This window comes from Mobula hypostoma, chromosome 6 (genome assembly GCF_963921235.1).
Source record: "Mobula hypostoma chromosome 6, sMobHyp1.1, whole genome shotgun sequence".
In the NCBI taxonomy this organism is placed as follows: Eukaryota; Metazoa; Chordata; class Chondrichthyes; order Myliobatiformes; family Myliobatidae; genus Mobula; species Mobula hypostoma.
In genome coordinates this window covers 7818050-7837725 of record NC_086102.1, presented here as the reverse complement: position 1 = coordinate 7837725, position 19676 = coordinate 7818050, and the positions used below count along the sequence as shown (strand labels likewise).

Sequence of the window (19676 nt, the reverse complement as noted above, 5' to 3'; positions counted from 1 at the left end):
GGTCTCCTGTCTCTAATCTCCATGAGGTAGCTCTCCAGACACAGCATAGCACTGGATCCTTCGATTGAGATCCGAACTGTACGTCACAGGCTCCAACAGTTTCTGTAACACAAACAAGACAACAAGAACAAGCAGAAAAAGTGAAATAATTGGGGAGATTAGCTATCTGAAAGATGTTGCCAGAGGGATCGTTGTTCACTGGTGCCATCTTGCCACCTCTCTGCCTACATTTTCATCTGATTTCTAACTAGGGCAATGCAGTGGAGTAGTGGTAAGCGCATCATTTTACAACGCCAACCATAAGATCAGGTGTTGATTCATGCTGCTGTCTATAAGGAGTTTGTACATTCTACAAGCGACTCGTTTCCTCCCAAATTCAAAAGGTGCATGGGTTAGGGTTAGTGACTTGTGGATGTGCAATGTGGCGCCGGATGTGTTGCGACACTTGTGGGCTGCACCAGAACAATCCTCACTGATTTGATTTGACACAAATTTCACGTTTCACTGTAAGTTTTTACGTACATAGGACAAGTGAACATAGAACATAGAAATCTACAGCACATTACAGACCCTTTGGTCCACAATGTTGTGCTGACTATATGACCTACTCTAGAAACTGCCTAGAGCTTCCCTACTACAAAGCCCTCTATTTTTCTAAGCTCCATGTACCTATCTGAGAGTCTCTTAAAATACCCTATTGTAACCGCCTCCACCAACGTAGCCAGAAGTGCATTCCAGGCACCCATCATTCTCTGTGTGAAAAGCTTACCTCTGTACCTACTCCTAAGCACTATGCCCCTTGTGTTAGTCATTTCAGCCCTGGGAAAAAGCCTCTGTCTATCTACATGCCCTCAACATCTTATACACCTCTATCAGGTCACCTTTCATCCTCTGTCACTCCAAGGAGAAAAGGCCAAGTTCGTTCAGCCTATTCTCATAGGGCACACACTCCAATCTAAGCAACATCCTTGTAAATCTCCTCTGCACTCTACAGTATCTACACCCTTCCTGTAATGAGGTGACCAGAATTGAGCACAGTACTCCAAGAGGGGACTAACTAACATCTTATATAGCTGTAACTTGACTTCATGGCTCTTGAATTCAATCCCATGGTTGATGAATGCCAACACACCATACGCCTTCTTAACAATGCTGTCAACCTGCACAGCAGCTTTGAGTATCCTATAGACATGGACCCCAAGATCTCTCAGACCCTCCATACTGCCAAGAGTCTTACAACTAATATTATATTCTGTCTTCAAATTGGACCTGTCAAAAACACTTATCTGGTTGAACTCCATCTGCTACTTCTCAGCCCAGTTCTGCATCCTATCAATGTCCCACTGTAACCTCTGATAACCCTCCAACTATCTACAGTACCCCCAACTTTTGTGTCATCAGCAAATTTACTAACCCACCCTTCTACTTCCTCATCCAGGTCATTTATAAAAATCACAAAGAGGAGGGGTCCCAGAACAGATTCCCATGGAACACCACTGGTCACCATCCTCCATGCAAAATACAAACCATCTACAACCAACCTTTGCTTTCTGTGGGCAATCAAAGTCTGAATCCACAAAGCAAAGTCTCCTTGGATCCTGGCCTCTTTACTTTCTGAATGAGCTTCTTATCGGGAGCCTTATCAAATACCTCACTGAAATCCATATACACTACATCCACTGCTTTACCTTCATCAATGTGTTTTGTTACATCCTCAATGAATTCAATCAGGCTCATAAGACATGGCCTTCCCTTGACAAAACCATACTAACTATTTCTAATTAGATTATGTCTCTCCAAATGCTCATAAATCCTGCCTCTCAGGATGTTCTCCAACAACTTGCCCACCACTGAAGTAAGACTCACTTTTCTATGATTTCCTGGGTTATCTCTACTCCCTTTCTTGAACAAGGGAACAACATTTGCAACCCTCCAATCCTCGGTACTTCCCCTGTCCCTATTGATGGTTGCCAGGGGCTCAGCAATCTCCTTCCTCCCCACGGCAGCCTGGCGTATACTTCGTCTGGTCCCGGCCACTTATCTAACTTAACACCTTTCAAAAGTTTCAGCATGTCCTCTTTCTTAATGTCTATATGCTCAAGTGTTTCAGTCCACTGTAAGTCATCCCCACAATGGCCAAGGTCCCTTTCCCTGGTGAATACTGAAACAAAATATTCACTAAATACCTCCGCTATCTCCTTGACTCCATGCACACGTTTCCACTATCACACCTGATTAGTCCTATTCTCACACAGCTCATCCTCTTGCTCTTCACATACTTGTAGAATGCCTCGGGGTTTTCCTTAATCCTGCTCTCCAAGGCCTTCTCATGGTCCCTTCTTGCTCTCCTAATTTCATTTCTAAGCTCCTTTCTAGCAACCTTGTAATTTTCTAGAACTCTATCAGTACCTGGTCTCTTGAACCTTTCGTAAGCTTTCCTTTTCTTCTTAACTAGATTTTCTACATACTTTGTACACCATGGTTCTTTTGCCCTACCATCCTTTCCCTGCCTCAATGGAACATACCTATGCAGAATGCTACATTTCTGCCCTGCATTTCCCTGAGAACATATGCTCCCAAGTTCCTATCTAATGGCATCATATTTCCCTCTACACCAATGAAATGTTTTTCCCAAATTGTCTGCTCCTATCTCTCTCCAGTGCTCTGGTAAAGGAGATAGAGTTGTGATCACTACCTCCAAAATGCTGGCCCAACAAGAGATGTGACACCTGACCAATACCAGATCAAGTGCAGCCTCTCCTCTAGTTGGCTTATCTACATACTGCATCAGGAAACCTTCCTGAACACACCTAACAAACTCCACCCCATCTAAACCCTTTGCTCTAAGGAGATGCCAATCAATATTAGGAAAGTTAAAATCTCCCATTACAACAACTCTATTATTATTGCACTGTTCCAGAATTTGCCTCCCTATCTGCTCCTCAATGTTGCTATTACTGTTGGGGGGTCTATAAAAACACCCAGTAGATTTATTGCCCCCTTCCTCTTTCTGAGTTTTACCCACAATGACTGAGTAGACAATCCTTCCATGACATGCTCCTTTTCAGCAGCTGTGACACTGTCCCTAATTTGCAATGCCATGCCCCCACCTCTTTTGCCTCCCTTCCTGTCCTTTTTCAAAGATCTAAAGCCTGAAACACTCAGCAGCCATTCCTGCTCCTGAGACATCCAAGGCTCTCTCATGGCCACAACATCATAGTTCCACGTATTGATCCATGCTCTAAACTTATCCGCCTAGTTTATGATACTCCTTGCGTTAAAATAGACACATCTCAAACCATCAGGCTGAGTGTGGCTTTGCTCTAACGTCTGCCTATCCTTCCCCACAAACTCCCTTTAACTTGTGCTCTGCCTTCCCCATCCTCTCTGCCTCTTCACTTCAGTTCCTATCCCCCTGCAAATCTAGTTTAAACCCTCCCCAGTAGCATTAGCAAACCTCTCCGCTTGGATATTGGTCCTCCTCGGATTCAAGTGCAACCCGTCCTTTTTTGTACAGGTCACACCTGCCCCAGAAGAGGTCCCAATGATCCAAAAATCTGAATCCTTGCCCCCTGCTCCAATCCTCCACCTCATTCTATTCCTATACTCACTGTCGCGTGGCACAGGCAGCAATCCTAAGATTACTACCATTGAGGTCCTGCCTCTCAACTTCCTTCCTAACTCCCTCTCTGCTTTCAAGATCTCCTCCCTTTTTCTACCTTTGTCATTGGTACCAATAGGTACCACGATCTCACCCTCTCATTTCAGGATATTGTGGATGCACTCAGAAACATCACGGACCCTGGCACCTGGGAGGCAAATTGCTATCTGTGTTTCTTTTTCGTGCCCACAGAATCGCCTATTTGTCCCTCTAACTATAGGGTCTTCTATTACTGCTGCCATCCTCTTCCAGTCCTTACCCTCCTGAGCCACGGGGCCAGACTCTGTGCCAGAGGCACGGCCACTGTTACTTCCCCCAACGTTACTCAAAATGGAGTACTTATTGTTGAAGTGTCAGCCACGGGGATGCTCTTCAGTAACGATATCCCTTCCCTTTCCTGACAGTCTCCTGTGGCTCTAGTGTAACTACCTGCCTATAACTCCTGTCTATCACCTCACTGTCCCTAACAAGCCAAAGCTCATCGAGCTGCAGCTCCAGCTCCTGAACACAGGCTCTAATGAGCTGCAGCTCGAAGCACCTGGCCAAGGTGTGGCCATCAGGGAGGCTGGATATCCGACATCTGGCACCCAGGGCAGAACACTGGGCCTGCAGTAATACCCTCTATTCTTACGTCAGAGGGAAAAAGAGATATGAAGGTAACTTACCTCACCTAGACCTGTCCTCGCTGAAGTCCTGATGAGCCAAAGCCCTGCTACTCTGTCACACGCTACTCCAATGACTGCTCTGCTAGTCAGTGTCTCGCTTTTATCACAGGATCTTGCGTGATAACGAGCTACTGTGTCTGTGCACTTCTCCCAATCGAATCCAATGAAGCTAATCTTTATCTTTGCACTATTTCCCACGTTCTTTGACAACCTTCCTCACCATCCACAACTCCAGAAAATTTTGTGCCACCTGCAAACCTGCAACATAGGATATAGAACTGTACTGTCAAAGTTAAATTTAAAGTAAGTTTATTCAGAAAGTAATGAGGAATCGGATCCAAAGAGACCTTCCTTTGTGGTTCCAGAATTGGCTTGCCCACAGAAGGCAAAGGGTGGTTGTTGATGGTTCGTAATCTGCATGGAGGCTGGTGACCAGTGGTGTTCCGCAGGGATCTGTTCTGGGACCCCTCCACTTTGTGATTTTTATAAATGACTTAGATGAGGAAGTAGAAGGGTAGGTTAGTAAGTCTGCTGATGATACAAAAATTGAGGGTGTTGTGGATAGTCTAGAGGGTTGTCAGAGGTTACAACGGAACATTGATAGGATGCAGAACTAGGCTGAGAAGTGGCAGATGGAGTTCAACCCAGACAAGTGGTGTGAAGTGGTTCATTTTTGGTAGGTCAAATTTGAAGACAGAATATAATATTAATGGTAAGACTCTTGGCAATGTGAAGGATCAGTGAGATCTTGGGGTCTGTATTGATAGGACACTCAAAGCTGCTGTGCAGGTTGACAGTGTTGTTAAGAAGGCATATGGTGTGTTGGCATTCATCAACTGTGGGATTGAGTTCAAGAGCCGTGAGGTAATGTTACAGCTCTACAAGACCTTGATAACACCCCACTTGGAGTACTGAGTTCAGTTGTGATCACCTCACTACTGGGAGGATGTGGATACTATAGAGAGAGTGCAGAGGAGATTTACAAGGATGTTGCCTTATGAGAACAGGTTGAGTGAACTTGGCTTTTTCTCCTTGGAGTGATGGAGGATGAGAGGTGACCTGATAGAGGTGTATAAGATGATGAGAGGCATTGATTGTTTGGATACCCAGAGGCTTTTTCCCAGGGCTGGAATGGCTGACATAATTTTATGATGTGCGGAAGTAGGTACAGAGAGGATGTCAGGGGTAAGTTTTTCACACAGAGTGATGGGTGCATAGAAAAGTCTTTTAAGAGTCTCTTAGATAGGTACATGGAGCTTAGAATAATAGAGGCCTATGCAGTAGGGAAATCATAAGCAGTTTCTAGAGTGGGTTTCATGGTTGGCACAACATTCTGAGTTGAAGGGCCTGTAATGTACTGTAGATTTCTATGTTTCTATTATCAAAGTACCGAAATGTCACCAGATATTGTCGTGAGATTCATTTGCTTGCAGGCATATCCGGTAAAACAAAGAGACACAATAAAATTTATGATCAACTATACTTAAACAAAGATCTACAAATAACCAATATGCAAAATAAGACAAATCATGCAAATTAATACAAAAATATGTTGTAGAGGGTTTGATAGTGAGCCCATAGGCTGTGGAATCAGTTCAGAGTTAAGGTGAGTGAAGTTATCCATGCAGGTATAGGTACTGGAGTCTAATGGTTGAAGGGTACAAATTGTTCCTGAACCCGGTGGTGTGTGACCAAAGGCTCCTGTACCTTCTTGATGGCAGTAGTGAGAAGAGAGCATGGTCTGGATGGTGGGGATCCTTGATGATGGATGCTGCTTTCCTGCAACAACGCTTCTTGCAGATGTGCTCAATAGTGGAAGGGCGTACTTGTGGGCTGTATCCACTACATTTTATAGGCTTTTCTGTTCATGGACATTGGTGTTTCCAGACCAGGCTGTGACACAAACAGTCAGGATACTCTCAGAAAGGAATACATGAAATAATCTTCCCTGGTTACTCCATCTGCTAAGAGACTGGCGATGGAACATAGACAGAAGTTTGTGCGGCATTTTCAGTGTCTGTAGATTAATGAACTGTTAATGAAGGCAGTGTTTACTCTTGCATTACAGAGCTACAAAGCCACAGCGCATAACCCTGAACGTGTCTGCTATCAGGACTGCTATGCAGAATAAATTTGAGGAATACCAGAAGTACCAGACGACCATATTGCAGGCACTAGGTAAGGAAAATTGAGGCACATCAGCTTTAAAAGTTCACTCCCTGCAGCCCTGTTGTGGGTAACGGCTGCAGTAATTTAACAAATTAATCAGTAACCAACAACCCAAACAAATGTACTTTCAAATTCTTCTTCAACATCCTCTGTAACTCCTGTCTCAGTATAACCCCTTGCTCAGTGTAACTCTTCCCTCAGTGAAACTCCTCTCAGTGTTACCAGTATTCTCATGGGCAGGTTTGTTAGAGCTGTTGGAGAGGGTTTAAACTAATTTGACAGGGCTGTGGGAACGTGAGTGAAGCAATTCAGGATAGGACGGATGGTTAAAAAAATAAAGATAGCATGCAGTCAGACTGTCAGGAAAGGCAGGCAGATGACAGGACAAAATTGCAGCCAGCAGGGTAAGTATCAGTGCATTGGGGATGCAAAATCAAAAAGGGTAGCAAATACATAAATCAACCTGATATATCTCAATGCACAGAGTATAAGAAATAAGATGAATGATCTTGAAGCATTATTACAGATTCCACGTAGGATGTTTTGGCCATCACTAAATCGTGATGGATAGCTGCAGTTGGGAACTGAATGCCCAAGGTTACACATTGTATCAGAGGGATAGGAAAATAGGCAGAGGGGGTGGTGTGGCTCTGCTGGTAAAGAATGGCATCAAATCATTAGAAAGATGTGACATAGGATCAGAAGATGTTGAATCCTTGTGGGTTGAGTTAAGAAACTGAGGGTAAAAGGACTGTGATGCAGTTATATAAAGGCCTACAAACAGTAGCTGGGATGGGATGTGGTCTACAGAATATAATGGGAAATAGAAAAGGCATGCCTAAAGGGTAATGTTATGATAGGTTGGTAATGGATCCCAAGAGAGTGAATTTGTTAAATGCCTAAGAGATAGCTTTTTGAAACAATTTGTCATTGAGACTACTAGGCAATCAGCTATACTGGATTGGGTGTTAGTCAATGAACCAAAGGAGATTAGGGAGCTTAAGGTAAAGGAACCCTCTGGAGACAGTGATCACAATATGAAAATTTGGTAAGGAGAAAGCAGTATGACATAGCAGTATTTCAGTGGAGTAAGGGAAATTACAGTGGTATGAGAGAGGAGTTGGCCAAAGGAAATTGGAAGGAGATGCTGGCCGGGATGACAGCAGAACAGCATGGCTGGAGTTAGTCGGAAAAATGAGGAAGGTACAGGATGGATGTATTCCAAAAACAAAGCGATGTTCAAATGGCAAAATAGTACAACCATGGTTGCCAAGGGAAGTCAAAGCTAATGTTAAAGCAAAAGAGAGGGCATACAATGAAGCAAAAATTAATGGGAAGATAGAAGATTGGGAAGCTTTTGAAAACCTTACAGAAAGCAACTAAAAGAATCATTAGGAGGGAAAAGATGAAAAATGAAAGTAAGCTAGCAAACAATATCAAAATGGATGAAAAAAGATTTTTCAAGTATACTGTACATCCTGAAATTCTTTTTCTTCACAAACATCCGCGAAAACGGAGGAGTGCCACAAAGAATGAATGACAGTTAAATGTTAGAACCCCGAAGTACCCCCAACTCCCCCCATCCACGCACAAGCAGCAGCAAAGCAACGACCCCCACACCAGCAAAAAAAGCATCTGCGCCGCCCCCCCCCCACCGAGTACTCAAGTGTACAGCAAAGATCAATAAAGAAACAGACTTGCAGTACCCCAAAGACTACTTTTTCATCTGGAAATTCAACATGCCACAGGCTCTCTCTCCCCCTAACAAGGGAAAAAGAGATGTCCCTGTTTCACAGCGAGGTGGAGACATAACAAAACAACTCACTGATTTACGATGTAAAAAGTCTGTTGCGTCGCTTCTTCCGAGCTCTGTACCCAAGGAACTCGGGTTTCTGGGCACACAGCCAGCAGTCAGCTTGCTGCTTTTGATCTTCTGCCTCCCACGACAGACCAGTTTCCTGCGGTGACACTGGCCTCGAGTGTGCCCGCCTCCAGAACCATGAAATCCCAGAACCCTGAAAGCACTCTAGTCTTCTAGGCCGCGTCCTTGGCATGTCGAATAGTGGCCAGTCATGAGACCACAAGAGCGGGTCCCATTCCCGCAAAGAACCGTGGTCAGTGTGTAACTCCAGGTCAGGGTCTTCAAAAGAACCCTGAAAGGGGAAAATAGAAATATTAAAGATAGAAATAGGGCTGTTTCCGAAGATGCAAGCAAAGGAGTTGCCATTAAGTGCCATCGTTCTCCTAAGCTCCTCCTCTTTCAAGAGGTCTGGAAAGAGCAGGGATGTGATGCTGAGGCACTGGTGAGGCTTCACCTTGAGTATTGTGAACAGTTTTGGACACCTCATCTAAGAAAAGATGTTCTGGCATTGGAAAGTGTTCAGAGGAGGTTCACAAGGATGATTCCAGGAATGAAAAGGTTATTTGAGAAATATTTGGTAACTCTGTGCCTACGCTCAACGGAAATTAGAAGGATGAGGGGAGATCTCATTAATACCTTTCAAATGTTGAAAGGCCTAGACGGAGTAGATGAAAAAAGGATATTTCCCATGGTAGGAGAGTCTAGGACAAGAGGGCACAGCCTCAGGATAGAGGGGTGTCCATTTAAAACAGAGAGGGGAGAAATTTCTTTATCTGGAGAGTGCTGAATTTGTGGAATTTGTTACCACAGGCAGCAGTGGAGGCTGGGTTGTTGGGTGTACTTAAGGCATAGATTGATAGGCTCTTGATTGGCCACAGCACCAAAGGTTATGTGGAGAAAGCTAGGGAGTGAGGCTAAGGAGGGACAAAAAAAAAGAATGAGCCATGATTGAATGTGGAGCAAACTCGATGGGCCAAACAGTCTAATTCTGCTCCTGTGTCTTATGGTCAAAACCTCTCTCAGTGTAACCCCTCTCTCAGTGTCACCCTCTCTCGGCGCGACCCCTCTCTCACTGTAACCCTGACTCAGTGCAACCCCTCTCTCAGTACAACACTGAGGCCTGATGTAGATTGGGGGACCGTTTTTTCGAGCACCTTCACTGTGTCTGCAACATGGAGGATTTCTCAGTGCCAACCATTTTGATCCCTCTCCCCATTCCCAGTTTGGCATGTTGGTCCACGTTCTTCTCCAATACCATGATGAGACCTCTCTCGTGTTGGAGTAGCAACACATCACATTTCGTTTGTGTAGCCTCCAAACTAGTGTCATGAACATCGTTTTCTTCAGCTTCTGGTCATTTCACTCTTTCCCCCTTCACTCCTTTTCCATTTCACTTTGCGGCTGCACTCTCTACCCATCTCTTCTTAGCTGCTCATCACCTCTGTCTGATTCCCCTCGTGGTCCACTCTCCTCTTCCTTTTTCTTCAGCCCTTCACCATTTCCACCGGAAACCTCCCAGCTTCTTACTTCACCCACCCTGCCTCTCACCTACCACCTGCCAGTTTATATTCCTTCCCATTTGCCCCACCACCTTATTTTGGTTTCTTTCCCCTTCCTTTCCAGAACTGAAGAAGGATCTCAGTCCAAAACATCGACTCATTATTCTTCTCCATAGATGCTGTCTGACCTACTGAGTTCCTCCGGAATTTTTTGCGTGTTGTTTGGAATTTCAAGCGTCTGCAGAAAGTTTTGTCTTCTGTGTTCTGTCATTAATAAAGGACCATAGAACAGTACAGCACAGGAACTGGCCCTACAGCCCACAGTATTGTGCCAAAGCAGCTAAAAATATCAAAAGCACCCAGATACTAATCTCTCTCACCTACACAAGGTCCATATCCTTCCATCTTCCTTACATCCATGTGCCTATCTAAACATCTCTTAACAGACTCTAATATATTTGCCTCGACCACTGTACCAGGCTGCACATTCCAGTCATCCACCACTCTCTGAGTAAAAAAACTTACCATCGCATCCCCCTTGAAACTTACACCCTGTCACCTTCAATGCATGCCTTTTGGTATTAGACATTTCAACCCTAGGAAATGGATAATCCCTGTCCTCTCATAATCTTTTCAAACTCTATCAGACCTCCTCTCAGCTTCTGACACTCCAGAGAAAACAACCCAAGTTTATCCAACCTCTAAACCAGGCAACATCCTGGTAGACCTCTTCTACACCCTCTCCAAAGCCTCGACATTCTTCCTATAGTGAGGCGACCAAAATTGTACACAATACTGCAGATACGAGCTAACCAGAGTTTTATAAAGTTGCAACATAACTTTGTGACTTTTGAACCCAATGCCTCGACAAATAAAAACAGGCATTCCCCATAGGTAATCACCTTATTGACCAGTGTGGACCCTTTCAAGGAGATATGAACTTGGATCCCAAGATCTCTCTGCTCAGCAACATTGTTAAGGGTTTTGCCCTTAACAGTATACTATGTCCTTGTATTTCCCCTACCGAGGTGCAACACCTCACATTTATCTTGGTTAAACTCCATCTGCCATTTCTCAGCCCATTTCTGCAACTGATTTATTTCATACTGTTATTTGACAGTCTTCCACACTATCCACAACTCCACCAATCTTGGTATCATCTGCAAATTTACTAATCCGCCCGTCTGCATATCATCCAGGTCATTCATAGGTCCCAGTTCAGTACCCAGTGAAACACCACTAATTACAGACCTCCACTTGAATAAATCCCTTTAGCCACTATCCTCTGTCTTCTACACGCGTCAGTTCCGAATCGATACAGTTAATTCACTGCGAACCCAGTCCATCTTAGTCTTCTGGATTAACCACCCGTGAGGGACTTTGTCAGATGCCTTACTGAAATCCATGTAGACAACATCCAGTGTCCTACCTTCATTAATCTCTCTCATCATCTTGTCAAAAAACTCATCCAAGTTGGTAAGACACGACCTGCCCTTCATAAAGCCTGCTGGCTCTCCCCAATGAGGCCGCGGGTTTCTAAATGCTCAAATATCTTATCCCTAAGAATTTTCTTCAGCAATATCCCGACAGCCTACCTGAGACTCACCAGTCTATAGTTCCCAGGATTTTCCCTTGTTCCTTTCTTACATAAAGCTGCAACATTAGCCACTGGCCAGTCCTCTGGTACCTTACCTGTGCCTAGAGAGGATGTGAAGATACTGGTTAAAGCCCCAGCAATCTCATCTCTTGCCTCCTTCAATAACATGGGGTAAATCCCATCATGTGCTGGAGACTTCTCAGGTGGAGGTCTGTAATTAGTGGTGTTTTGCTGGGTACTGTACTGGGACCTCTGCTGTTTTTGATGTATATGAATTACTCACTAGGAGACCCAACACTTCCTCCTTGACCTCTAAAATGCCCCAACATATTTATGCACTCAGCACTAATCAGAGTGGTAAATACTGAAGCAAAGTACTCATTCAGTACCTCACTCATATTCTCCACATCCAAGCAAGTGTCCCCCACCCCTTTATCCTTGAGTGGTTACACCCTGTCTCTAGTTACCCTCTTGCTCTTGATGTATGTATAAAACGCCTTGGGATTCACCTTAATTCTTCTTGCGAAAGACTTGTCATGGCCCCTCCTAGCTTTCCTAATTCCCTTCTTTAGTCCTTTTCTGGCCTCTTTAATCTCATCGAGTTCTTTGTTTGATCCGAACTTCAGAAGCTTTACACACTTTTCCTTTGTCTTCTTGACTAAATTCATCTCCTTTTGGACATCCAGGGTTCTCTTATCTTTCCTTCTCTGTCCTTCCTTCTGACAGGAAAATACTTTTCTGGTACTCTGTGCAATTGATCTTCAATCTCCCTACACATGTCCAATGTGGACTTACCCATAAAAAAGGTGTTCCCAATTAACTCTTCTTTGTTCCTGACTGATGCCCTCATAATTTGCCGAACACCAATTTAAACCTCTCTCACAAGGACCGGACCTATCCTTATCTACAGCTATCCTGAAAGTTAAGGAGTTGTGTTCACTGTTCCCTAACAGTTCAACCACTGAAAGGTCAGTCACCTAGCTAGGCTCACTGCCCAACACCAGGTCCAGTAGGGCCCCTCCCCTGTCATTGGACCAAACGCATATTGATTTAAGAAATATTCCTGGACAAATTCTGACCCATCTAAACCCCTTGCAATAAGGTCCCAGTTTATAATAGGGAAGTTGAAATCCCCCATGACAACAACCCTATTACTTCTACACACTTCCTTAATGTGATTATATATCTGTTCCTCAATGTCCCAGTGGCTGTTGGGGAGTCCGCAGTAGAATCTCATCAGTGTGATTGCACCCTTCCTATTCCTGAAATGTCCCTGATACTGCATCTTCTCAACCCTTTACCTCCTCTCTCCTTTCTAAAACCTTGAAAACCTGGTAAATTAATCACCCATTCCTGCCCCTCTCTCAGCAAAGTTTCAGTAATGGCTACAACATCATCGTTCCATGTACTGATACGTGCTCATCACCCTGACTCATAATACTCCTAGCATTAAAATATACTCGCTTCAAACTACCCAACTAACTTGTTTTTGTTGTTCTCTAATTGAACACCCAGTTCACCAACCTCTCATGCCTTCCCTCGTATTAACTTGCTGTATGATTTTCCGAATTATGGGATGTGACATCAAGGAGATACAATTATTGTGTCCTCATTTATTTTATCTTCTCACATGCCTGTCACCTCCCCCTGGTGTGCCTCCTCCTTCCCTTTCTCCCGTGGACCATTCTCCTCTCCTGTTAGATTCCTTCCTCTCCAGCCCTTTACTTTCCCAGTCACCTGGCTTCAACTATCACCATCTAGCTAGCCTCCTCTCCTTCCCCTCCAGCTTTATGTTCTGGCATTTTACCCTTTCCTTTCTAGTCCTGATGAAGGGTCTTGCCCCGAAGCATTGACTGTTTATTCATTTCCATAGATGCTGCCTGACCTACGAGTTCCTCTTGCATTTTGTGTGTGTGTTGCTCTGGATTTCCAGCAACTCTTGTGACCTGACGAAGGGTCTCGGCCTGAAACATCGACTGTACCTCCTCCTAGAGATGCTGCCTGGCCTGCTGCGTTCACCAGCAACGTTGATGTGTGTTGGTTGTGTTCTGTTATTGTTTTTGTTGTTTTGTTATTGAGCACCCAGTTCCCAGACCCTCTCACACCTTAACTTGGAAAAGGTTAAAGGTTAGAGAGGCCAGACTAAGAGTGGTCACTGCTGGTCCAGGTTTGGGGGTTCAGTTCATGGCTAAGAACCCTAAATGGTCAAAAAACAAAACTGTTACAGAAACAGCAATGAAGAATCTGTCTGTACAGACAGAGATGGAGGATGTTCATTGCTGCCCTAAATGCCAATAGCTTAATGCGCAGGTCTGTGTGCTGTAGATGTTGCCTGACTGCTGAGTTTCTCCAGCATTTTGCGTGTGTTGTTCGGGATTTCCAGTGTCTGCAGACTTACTCATGTTTATATCTATTTTCTGTTTATTTTTCATTTCAGTGTGCTCTTAGATGATGAATTAATTTCGGATGAAGAGGGATTTCCTTAGAAAATGGTCATGGAGAAACCGCATTACGACTGCAACTGAGTTTCTGTACCTTGGATTCAAGAGATTGAGCTGCAAGCCCCTTTTCTTTGTCTATTGCTTTTCTTCAGATTTTTGGATGTAATTAAGTAGGGTTTTTCACAATATTCTGATGTGTCCATTTGAAGCTGTAGTGAGGGTAAACATCTCACAATCAGATTCATAGTCATACTCTATTGAGTAATCACTTATTGCGTAGACTTGATCATCTCAAGTAGTGAAGGTCTTTGGTACGGGTTTCAGTGGGGTGGAGATATTATTGATGATGGGTCTTCTTCATTGGTCGGTCAATCAGTAGGTTATGGATTCAAGTCCCAATTGTATTCAAGGAAAGAATGCATCAGAGTTTTAAAGAGGAGCAACAGGGTCCCTTCACTAGAATGTATCATTGTCACAGTGAGCGCTGGCAACGACTAAACCCAGGTGCGGAGGAGCAACAGACTCTTATGTAGAGACAGAAACAAGAGGTTATGCTTAAGAATTCCAACGGAACATCAGTGGCACAACCGAGCAACACCGTGAGACAGATTATTCTCAACACCAGGACCCTGTGATGAGTGCTAATTGGGAGTCTACTTTAAATAATCACAGTAGGTAGAAAACCCATTCCAGTAACAATGACCTTGACAAGATTAAACAGAAAGTGCAAGAGCTTAACGACTCTAGTTAAGACAACTATTAGTGAATACAGGTGCTTGAGAAAACTCAAAGCTGAACACTTCTTGGTTTCTCAAGCCCCGCTGCAGAGGCCCCCAGGGTTCGTGATAATCATCTTGTTGAAATGCTATTTTTGTTTCTGAGAGCCTTCTGTGTACAGGGTGGGTGTGGCACTCTCCATATAATAATAGTGACCAAACTTGGAAATTGCATTACTGGAGGTAAATGGTCATGGAGTGGGAGGGGGAGAGGGAGAGGGGAAGGACAGTTAAAGATGTTAAGAGTCTTATACAAAGTACAGACAGGAAAAGGCAGGTTTTAATTGTCACTTGTTCGAAATTACTCACATACAAAATGCAAAATGCTGGAGGAACCCAGCAGGTCAGGCAGCACCTGTGGTGAGGAATAAACAGTTGATGTTTGACTCTGCGATGCTTTTAGCAAGAGTGGCAACTGTTCATTCCACTCTGTAGATGCTGCCTGACCTGCTGAGTTCCTTCAGCATTTTGTCTTTATTTCTCAAGATTTCCAGCATCTGCAAAATCTCTCATCTACCATTATCACTTTTAGACTTAAACTTTGATTTCCTTCCAAATTAAAGAGCAAGTAATTTCTGTCTGAGTCTGATTTGTTTTCTGTGTGTCCCTATGCAACGATATGGTGAATCTTGATCTACAGCAGAAGTGACGTCATACCACAGGGCCGTCATAGACCATCTCTGTACCCCACCTCATGATCAATGTGGCAAGTGACTAGAAGGTCAGATGCTTCCATCCTTCTGGAGTCCTGCAGGGCATGTGCCAGCCCTTTGACAGGGCCTGTTCTGCAGTGCACTGCATTATGGGATGTTTACCCACCATTGCTGTCTGGCTTGGCACAAAATCCACAGCAATTCATTTGCAATGGGAAAATATGAGGGTGAAAATCAGGGACAATGTGAATTCTTTGCCCTGGGGATCAGGGAAAGAGTGGAGCAAATTCCAATAGCATTATCAAATAGAACAGCACAGGAACAGGCCCTTTGGCCCACAAATATGTTCAAAGTTTGAAATAAATTATGAAAGTACATATCTGTCGCCATATTGGAAATAATTTGGACGATGTGTAGCTCGGGTGGTTGATAGTTGGTTTGTGGTGTTCTCTGATCGTGGCAATTTACTTGCAAATGGTTTGTGACCATAGGAGAAGACATCATCAGAGACCTTTTGATTGTGGTGTGTTCTCTGAATGCTTGGCCTTTATTCTGTGAACAAACATGTAGACTTCAATCCTAATTATGAGCCCATGCAGGCAAATTTCCAGACCACAACGCACCAAGTTTGCCACACAGCCAGTCAGCGACGTGATTTCCTCCCCACGTCACAACTGCATTTCTGAAATGACGTCCAATCAGCTGATTGAAAAGTATAGGAAGGTCAGGCATTCAGAGGACACAGCACAATCAACAGCACACTGATTACGTCTTCCCTCTTGGAGTCGAACCTTTGTGAGTAAATTGGCAAGGTCGGAGAACATCTCAGCCCAACCGTATCAGCATGTACTGTACTATCCTGAGATTCATTTTGTTGCTGGCACCCACAACAGAGCAAAGAAATGCAATAGAATGAATGAAGAACTGAACACAAAGACTGACAAACAACCAACATGCAAAAGAAGACAAATAATACTGAGTACATGAGTACTGCAGTCCATAGGTTGTGGGATCAGTTCAGAGTTGTGTTGAGTGAAGTTATCCTCACTGGTTCGGGAGTCTGATGGTTGGGGGGTAATACCTTTTCCTGAACCAGATGGTGTGGGCACTGAATCTTCTGTGCCTTCTTTCCAATGGCAGCAGCGAGAAGAGAAGAGAGCATGGCCTGAGGGTTCTTAATGATAGACGCTTCTTTCTTGTGGCAAAGCTACCTGCAAATGTGCCCTGTGGTGGGAAGGGCATTTCACCCCTTTTTGTTGGCTTTTCTATTTTCGGCATGTTTCCATTGGCGTTGTGCTGAATTAATTAAACTAGAAATTAAATGTCTAACTAAACTAATCCCTTCTGCCAACACAATGCCCACATCCCTTCATTCCCTGCATATCTACAAGTCTCTTAAACACTTCAATCTTAATGCCTCCACTACCAGCTCTGGCAGCTCATTCCACCACAGTTCTTGTAAAAATACTTCTCTCCCCCCCCCCCCACCACCCTCTAAGCTGAATAGGGGGTGCATGGCCACACCAATAACTGAAATGCCCCTGCACACATAGCCTTCACTGTTGCACAGCTGCAATAAAGACGGATGGGAAAAAGTTTTCAAAATGTGAAAGATTTTCTGTGTTGGACTGTATTTCTTTGCACCCTTCAGTTCATAAATAAAATTTTAAAAAGTGATTTTTTTCAATTTTCATTCTACATATTCAGATATGCATATTACAAAAACAAAAAGCATTTAAAGTACCATACAGTTTTCAGGACATGTACATTTTTTTTGCTCAGAGCAATGGCTGTAAAAAAAATTAGAGGGAAAGTTGCCCCCTAAACTCCCTTGAAATTACCTCCTCACATTGAATACGGGCCTTCTAATATTAGATAATTAATTCCTGTGAAGAAAGATCCAACAGCTACTCTGTCTGTGCCTCTATCAGATCTCCCCTCAACCTCTGTTGCTTCAGAGAAAACAGCCCGTTTGTCCAGTCTCTCCTTTTCACACTGATCCTATAATCCTGGCCATATCCTGGTGAACCTTGTATCATCAAGGATATTGCTTTCAAATTAAATTGGCAACGCTGCAAGGTAATGTTGTGGCTTTAAAAGACTCTAGTTAGATTGCACTTGCATCATGAGGAAATGTTGGAGATGGATTAGCCATGTGTTGAGAACAGAGGCTAACTCCATCATCATGACAGCACCTTGTTAGACCCCTGAAGGGTGGAGGAAACACGGGAGACCAAGGACAACGCCGCCGTACCGTAGAGGTAGAAATGAAAACTCTGAACTACACCTGGGACACAATAAAGAAGATGGTCAAAGACAGAAAGAGAGGAAGGACCTTCATGGCTACCCAGAATGCCAATGGTGTAACCAGCAGGAAGTAAGTAGGCCACACTTGGAAGCTTCAGAGAGGGAGCAGAGGATGTTTACCAGAATGCTGATTGGATTGGAGAGCACGTTTTGTGAAGATGCGATGAGTGAGCTGAGGCTTTCCCCTTCAGTGTGAAGGAGGACGAGAGGTGACTTGATAGAGTTGTACGAGAAGACAAGAAGCATAGATCGAGTGCATAGCCAGTACCTTTTTCTCAGCGTGAAAATGACTAATACGAGGAGAGAATAACTAATTTGATTGGAGAAAAGTACAGGGAGGATGACAAAGGCAGGTATTCCACACCTGGAGTGGTGGGTGCAAGGAACACGATGCCAGCAGTGGTGGTACAGGCAGACACATTAGGGACGTTTCAGAAACTCTTTAGATAGTCACAAGGATGATAGAAAAATGGAGTGCTCTTGAACCTTGGGATCATTTTCGTGAACCTCCTTTGAACCTTCTCCAGTTTCAGCACATCCTTTCTAAGATAAGGGGCCCAAAACTGCTCACAATGTGCCAAGTGAGGCCTCACTAGTGCTCTATAAAGTCTCAACATTACATCCTTCCTTTTATATTCTAGTCAATAAAAAATGGTACTTCTGTGGAAATAACTAAAAGCTAATACCACAACTGATGGAGCATCATAGGCGAACAGCCAACTGAAAGTCTTCTTCATTAGCAAGCAGGTTTGCTTGTCCTTCAAGTTCAAGTTTAAGTTTATTGTCATCTGACTGCACATATATACAGCTAAGCCAATGGAATCAGTGGACTCATTTTCAAGGACTCTTTATCTTATGTTCTCAGTATTTATTGCTTATTTATTAATTATTATCTTCTGCACTCTACTTGGATGCCCTGACTGGGTGGTCTTTCAATTGATTCTGTTAGAGTTATTAATCTAAAGATTTTTTGAGTATGCCCACAAGAAAATGAATCTCAGGGTTGTATTTGGTGACATATCTGTACTTTTATAATAAAGATACAGGAGGGGAGGAGAAGATGGCGGGGCAACGCAGCGCGTCCAGCCACTCCAAAATGATATCGGTATTTGTTAAGTAGGGGCCGTGCACAATCCTGATTTGATGGAGACAGATGTGAGAAGCACGGAGGAACATCTGGAGAAACTTCTGAAATGCCCGCTTCGCCGCTGCTGCTACTGTGCGATCGAGAATCTCCGAGGGGAATGCCCCAAATCCTCGGCTTTGCCTATTGCCTGTTGCCGGGACCGGGGTCGAAGCGCTCGGCAGAGATGGTGCTCGGTGCTCGGTGTCAGAGGGCTGGTTGGAGGCTCGAAGTTTTCAGACGGGCTCAAGAGTCGGACTGTGGTCGGATGCTTCCAGGATGCTGCATCGGCAAGTTTGCAGCGCTGGAGGTTCATGGCAGGGAGAGTTTCTCCCTTCTACTGTCTGCGTGAGATGATGGGACTTTCGAGAGACTTTGAGACTTTTTTTTACCGTGCCCATGGTCTGTTCTTTATCAAATTACGGTATTGCTTTGCACTGTTGTAACTATATGTTATAATTATGTTGTTTTTGTCTGTTTTTCAGTCTTGGTTTGTCTTGTGTTTCTGTGATATCATTCTGGAGGAACATTGTATCATTTCTTAAAGCATGCATTACTAAATGACAATAAAAGAGGACTGCGTGTCCTCATAATCTAATCTAATATAATTTACTTTGAACTTTGAAACACTGTTCCTCCAGACTAAAGTGCATCCACAAAACATATGCACAGCACATAGAACTAAATAAGTTAATAAAGTATACTCATTGTGCCTGCAGTGGGCAGCACAGGTGAACAGTAAACAACTAAAATTACAGGGAAGGGGAATTCTCAGAAATATTCCTATAGTTTATAGGACGATGAAGAAAATGATGTAAGCTAAGGAAATGTGGGAAATGAACGGTGTTGTCTTGGAGTACATTTAAATTTGCAGGGAAGATGTAATGGAGGCTTTAAAGTGCATTGAGATGGTTAAATCCTCAG

The 19676-nt window shown here is 43.8% G+C and overlaps 1 protein-coding gene across 1 annotated transcript in view; it reads left to right on the top strand.

Annotated features, from left to right (window-relative positions):
* The window catches only part of LOC134347453 (E3 ubiquitin/ISG15 ligase TRIM25-like), a 56922-nt gene extending 39965 nt beyond the window's left edge, over positions 1-16957 (top strand). Inside the window, exons 8-9 of the mRNA XM_063049774.1 lie at positions 6395-6504; positions 13890-16957. Coding sequence (XP_062905844.1) covers positions 6395-6504; positions 13890-13900 — 121 coding nt within the window. The 3' untranslated portion in view covers positions 13901-16957. The remainder of the gene's footprint in view (positions 1-6394; positions 6505-13889) is intronic.
* The last annotated feature ends 2719 nt before the right edge of the window (positions 16958-19676 follow it).